A 6,449-nucleotide genomic window follows, 5' to 3' on the forward strand; every position below is an offset into this window, starting at 1 on the left:
CTTTGATGTCTCTAAATCCATGGTGTTTGATGGACGGCTGGAGTTGTTGTGTGTGTGGGTGGGTTTTGGGTAGAATATTGTGTAATCCACTCTTTGTTTTAATCTAAAACAGTTTGGAATCAAAACCTCTTTGAAAAAGATTGTTTTATAAAGAAGTGGAAAAACAACCCGTTGTTTTGTCGTTTCAATCGGTTGTTTATCACTTTGAGGTTTTTTTAAAAGGGGTTGAAACTGTTTGACTTGGTTGACTTTCCTCTAAAGCCAATTCAATCGGTTTTTTCGAGGATTCAACCGATTGTTTGTTGAAAATCCATAAGAAAATTTCTGTTATGTTTGCAAATCAACTTTAAATGTTTTCTAACTGAATAGGCTCCCGTTTTAAATCTTTTTAACAACTTTTGGAGTATTTAAAGAGGTTGATATACTTTCTTAAAGTTTGATAACAGTTTTGAGACATTTGTGAAAGTGTGAAAATAGATTTGAGTTTTCAAGATTTGCATTCAAGCTTTTGGGTTTTCTCAAAGCAATAGAATAGGATTGGTGTAATCTTTTTGATTTGGTCTTCATCAGGTGTAATGCTTTCTAAATAAATTGTATTTCTGAACACTGTTGCGTAAGTGTAGAATTAGAGGTTGTTCTGATTTCTGTAGTGTTTGTGTGCCAAATGAAGTGTGTGTCTTGAGGTGTTCAAGGTCACTTCTTTGGTGGTGTGTTTGTAAATTGGATTTTGATTGCATAGTAGATACCCAGTGGTTTCTGGGGACTAGATGTAGCACTTGGGATAAAAGTGAACCAGTATAAATAGCTTGATTACTTTTCTCTTACCCTAAACTCATTTAAATTCTTCTTTTATGTTGTTTTTAATTCTACTGATATAAACAACCGGTTGAATCGTAAAAACAACCAATTGATTTTCTGTTAATCAACTTATACATTTTCAATTGATTGCTTTCTGGATTTCTAAATATGTGATTCTGCTTTGAACTTCATTATACCTTCAAAGTTTGAGAAAATCTTTCATAAACAATTCACCCCTCTTTTGTTTAAGGTCATATATTCTAACAATTGGCATCAAGAGCTTGGTACTTGAAAAATACTCTCAAGTTTGATCCTAAAAATCTTTTTCTTATGGCTGAAAAATTATCATTTGGGGAGGGTGCATCAATAAACATACCACCTTTGTTTTGTGGTTTGAATTACCAACTTTGGAAGGTACGTATGAAGATCTTTGTTGAATCTCTTGATAAAGGAATATGGGATGCATTTGAAAATGGCCCTTTTATTCCTACGCTTGAAAAGGATGATGTTTCTATTGAAAAGCCTTGGTCGCAATGGACTGATGCAGAAAACAAAAGAGCAAAGTTTGATTGTATTGCAAAAAGTATTATCACCTCTGCCTTAAATTCTGATGATTTTTTCGGGGTCTCTCAATGCAGATCTTCTAAGGAGATATGGGATACTCTAGAGGTAACTCATGAAGGAATGAACGATGTAAAGAGGGCAAGGAAACATGCTTTAATCAAAGAGTATGAGATGTTTAGAATGCTCAAGGGAGAATCAATTGCGGATGTGCAAAAGCGGTTCACTCACATTGTCAATCATCTCATGAGTCTTGGAAAGGTCTTTGACAAAGAAGAGTTGAATATCAAGATTCTCAAATGTCTTGATAGATCTTGACAACCGAAAGTCACGGCTATCTCAGAATCAAGGGACTTGATATCTTTGACTACAACCTCCTTGTTTGGAAAGCTCAGGGAACATGAGTTGGAGATGAATAGACTCAACATTCAAGAGAGTGAAGAAAAGCATGTAAGAAACATTGCCTTGAAAACTGCCAAACACAAGAACAATCTAGTTTCAAGTGAGGAGAGTGAAGGAGAAACTCTTAGTTTGTTGTCCAAAAAGTTCAGCAAATTCTTGAAGAAGAACCGCAACAAAGACTATAATAAAAAAAGGTATGGCAACAAGAAAACTAGTGATTTTAATGTTAACAATTATACTTGTTATGGTTGTGGAGAACAGGGGCACATAAAGGCTTAATGCCCAAATAAAGAGAAGAAGTCAAGAAGGAAGGAAAAGAAAGCAAAATCAAAAAGAGCCTACATTGCTTGGGATGAAAGTGATGTCTCTTCGTCTAGCTCCTCATCAAGTGAAGATGAAAAGGGTAATTTGTGTTTGATGGCCAAGGAAGAGGATGATGCAAGTAATGTAAGTTCTTGTATTTCTTTAAATGCTGAAAATTATAGTCAACTTCTTCAAGTTTTTAAAGAAACACATGAGAAAGCTAATCGTTTGGCACTCTTAAACAACCGATTGAAATGGTTGAATAATTGGCTTGAAAACAGAGTCAAGGCACTAGAGAAAGTGTTGGAGAATTCAAAAACTGATTTTGAAAATCTAGAAATGCTTTACAAGAACTCTTTTTGCAAGTGTGACTCTCTTGTTTGTGAAAATTGTGAATCTCTTGAAAAGAAGGTTCACTACCTTGTGAAAACTGTGGATAAGCTTTCAAAGGGTAAATAAACCTTTGAGAATGTCTTGGCATCTCAAAATTGTGTTTTTTGAAAAGCAGGTTTAGGTTTTAATCCACAGAGCAAGAAGAATGAGTTTTCAAAGTCTTTCTCAAAACTGCCAGAAAAACAACCGATTGAAAAATCGAAACAACCGGTTGTTACATGCTTTTATTGCATGAAGAGAGGCCACTCTGTTAGAGTTTGCAATATTAGGAAATATTTTGTTACTAAAGGTGTTATGAGATGGATTGCCAAGAAATCTGAGGTTCCTCATGATAAAGTTAATGTCAAAGGACCCACATTCATAAGGGGACCAAATCTTGTTGCTTGATTTTCTCTTTTGTGGGTAAGCTTGATGAAAAACATGGAGATGTGGTATCTGGACAGTGGCTGTTCCAAGCACATGTCTGGAGATAAATCTAAGTTTGTGAACATCAATTTCAAACAAGAAGGACATGTGACTTATGAAAACAACAATAAAGGAAATATTCTTGGAAGAGACACCAGTGGAGACAAGAACAACTTCTTGGTTCATGATGTTCTTTATGTTGAAGGTCTCAAACACAGTCTTTTAAGCATTAGCTAGCTATGTGACAAGGGTTACCTAGTATCCTTCAAGCCAAAATCTTGTGAGATATGCCTACCCAATTCAAAGGAAGTAGTGTTGATTGGTAAAAGGATTAACAATGTTTATCTTTTATATATCTCTTCTCCTACATCTATTGGTTGTCTTCTTTGCAAACATGATGAGTCATGGTTGTGGCATAGAAGAATAACTCATATTCATATGCATCATTTGAATAAATTGATATCTAAAAATCTTGTAATAGGATTACTCAAACTCAAGTTTGAGAAATATCACTTTTGTGAAGCATGCCAAAAGGGGAAACAAACCAAGCATTCTTTCAAATTGAAAAATATTATTTCCACTTCAAAACCCCTTGAGCTGCTGCACATGGATCTGTTTGGTCCTTCAAGAACCATGAGTCTTTGTGCAAACTACTATGCTCTTGTTGTTGTTGATGACATTTCTAGGTATACATGGACGATGTTCTTGTAGACAAAGAGTGAGGCATTCTCTGCATTCAAGAAGCTTGCCAAAATATTGCAAAACTCTTGTTGCAGTAACATCATTGCAATTAGAAGTGATCATGGAGAAGAGTTTTAAAATGAAAAATTCAGCACCTATTGTGAAAAGCTGGGAATTTTTCACAACTTTTTTGCACAAAGAACTCCTCAATAGAATGGAGTAGTGGAGAGGAAGAACAGGTCTCTCAAAGAACTAGCAAGAACCATGCTAAGTGAATCTTCCTTACCCAAGTATTTTTGGGTTCATGTTGTGAGCACTTCTTGCTATGTGATGAATAGAGTGCTTATAAGGCCAATCTTGAAGAAAACTCCATACGAGCTTTTTAATGGAAGGATGCCAAACATTAGTCACCTAAAAGTGTTTGGATGCAAATGTTTCATTCTGAATAATGGGAAAGAAAATATGGGGAAGTTTGATGAAAAAGTTGACAATGGCATCTTCATTGGTTATTCTTCAACTAGCCATGCCTATAGAGTCTACAACAAGAGACTCGTGACTGTGGAGGATTCTGTCCATGTGGTGTTTGATGAAATCATTCATAGTGATCAGGGTTCTACAAAGGATTATATAGAAGAAGATGAGCAGAACATCATCTTGCAGAAGCTGGAATCCTGTCCAGAAAAACAACTGATTGATTATGTGAAACAACCAGTGTAAATTCTGCAACAGGAAGAGTTGCCAAAGGAATGGAAAATTTCAAGGGATCTTTCAGTGGAGAACATCATTGGCCAGATGCATAAGGGTGTTTCTACACGTAGTGTTGTATCTAACTACTGCAAGCATATGAATTTTGTCTCACAAGTGGAACCTAAGTCAATTAAGGAAGCTCTCAAGGATGATAAATGGGTTGCTGCCAGGCATGAGGAACTGCATCAATTCACAAGGAATGATGTCTGGTTTCTTGTTCCAAGGTCTGAACAGATGAACATTTGGATGCAAATGGGTTTTCAAAAACAAGCTGGATGAATCTGGAGTAATTACAAGGACAAGGCAAGGCTTGTGGCTAAAGGTTATAATCAATAAGAAGGCATAGATTATGGTGAAACCTTTGCTCCAGTTGCAAGATTAGAAGCTGTAAGGTTGTTGTTGGCCTTTGCTTGTATGAGTGGATTCAAATTATTTCAAATGGATGTTAATAGTGCTTTCCTCAATGGAATCATCAATGAGGAAGTCTATGTTGAACAACCATCGGTCTTTGAAGATCATCAACATCCTAACCATGTATACAAGCTGAAAAAGGCCTTGTATGGGCTTAAGCAAGCTCCAAGGAAGTGGTATGAGAGGCTCAGTAACTTTCTTTTATCCAATGGCTATGAGAGAGGGATGATTGACAAGACTCTCTTTATCAAGAAGTCAAATTCTGGAATTATCTTGGTCCAAATCTATGTTTATGACATCATTTTTTGTGCTACCAAAGATAGTTTATGTGAAAAGTTTGTGGTTGCCATGCAAGGTGAGTTTGGAATGTCTATGATGGGGGAGATTTCATTCTTTCTTGAACTGCAGGTCAAGCAATCCAAAGATGGAATTTCCCTATCTCAATCAAAGTATTGCAAAGAAATTCTCAAGAAGTTTAAAATGGAAAGTTGCAAAGAAACTAACACACCTATGGCATCAAGTTGTTATATGGATGCTGATGTGGTTGGAAAAGAGGTAGATCAAACCAAATATAGAGGGTTAATTGGTTCCTTACTCTATCTCACAGCAAGTAGATCAGATATCATGTTTGTCGTGTGTCTTTGTGCAAGATTCCAAGCAAACCCAAGTGCTATAAATCTCACCAAAAATCAGATTCAACACTCAAGAACAAAGCACATTGAGATCCGTCATCACTTCATAAGGGATCATGTGAACAATGGAGATTATGAGATGAAATTCATTGAGACAAGATTGCAACTTGCTGATATATTCACAAAACCTTTGCCAAAGGACAAGTTTTTCTTTTTAAGAAATGAGTTAGGTATTCTTGATTCACAAACTCTTTCTTAATTCTGTTTTTATCCCTTTCTTCATTCTATTTGTGAAGACAAATAGGGGGGGAAGGTGTTGGTTTATGTGTTGTGTATGCTGCTACAAACTCTGATTTGAAGTTTAATTCTACTGCATTGTTGTTGCTACACTCACTTAAACTCACTATTTTTTGCACTTTTTGGACTGGTTTTTCTGGTGGTTTGATTATGAAGAAAACTAGTGAGTGTGCCTCGATAACCTACTACTATATATGCTCTGTGTTTGCATAGTTTCTATTTTGCAGGTGTTGGTTCAGATTCAAACAGATTAACACAAGCAACTAAGGATTTGTCTTCATCAAATACACAAGCATGAACTCAAAACTAAAAAGAAAATGCACCAAAGGATCAAAAAAAACAGAAACCAAAATTTGTACTCAAATAAAAGCAATCAACTAAAGATAGCAAGAAAAGTAATACAAGGAATTGATGACATTATAGGAAAAAACATGACTAGACAAAACAAGTAGGGATTCAAAAATTAAAATGACTCAAGCACAATGAATTAACAACAATTAAAACAGCAAGAAATACTCAAAAAACACAAAAACAGAATCACTAATCACAAAAACAGAATCAAAGTGTCCAGCAACTAAAAAAAAAAAATTGCACACAACCATAGCTCTAGATACCACATGATATGAGTTGGATTGAACATAGACACTTTTAAACTCTTGAAAACAACATTATATGTGAATGAAAACAACAATTCAAGGATCAAAGAGTGCTTAAACAATGAAAACGAAATTACATCAACAAAACAACAAGCTGAAAACAGAAATGGAATCAAGGAAGCTTAAGGAATCATCAATGGAGACATAGCCGTCCAAAATGATG

The 6,449-nt window shown here is 35.4% G+C and overlaps 1 protein-coding gene across 1 annotated transcript; it reads left to right on the forward strand.

Moving 5' to 3' along the window:
- The first annotated feature begins 1,218 nt into the window (after positions 1-1,218).
- LOC137838224 (uncharacterized) lies at positions 1,219-1,677 on the forward strand. The gene has a single exon (XM_068647479.1). It carries the CDS (start codon positions 1,219-1,221, stop codon positions 1,675-1,677), a length of 459 nt encoding a protein of 152 aa, XP_068503580.1.
- The last annotated feature ends 4,772 nt before the right edge of the window (positions 1,678-6,449 follow it).

This window comes from Phaseolus vulgaris, chromosome 4 (genome assembly GCF_000499845.2).
Source record: "Phaseolus vulgaris cultivar G19833 chromosome 4, P. vulgaris v2.0, whole genome shotgun sequence".
NCBI lineage: Eukaryota > Viridiplantae > Streptophyta > Magnoliopsida > Fabales > Fabaceae > Phaseolus > Phaseolus vulgaris.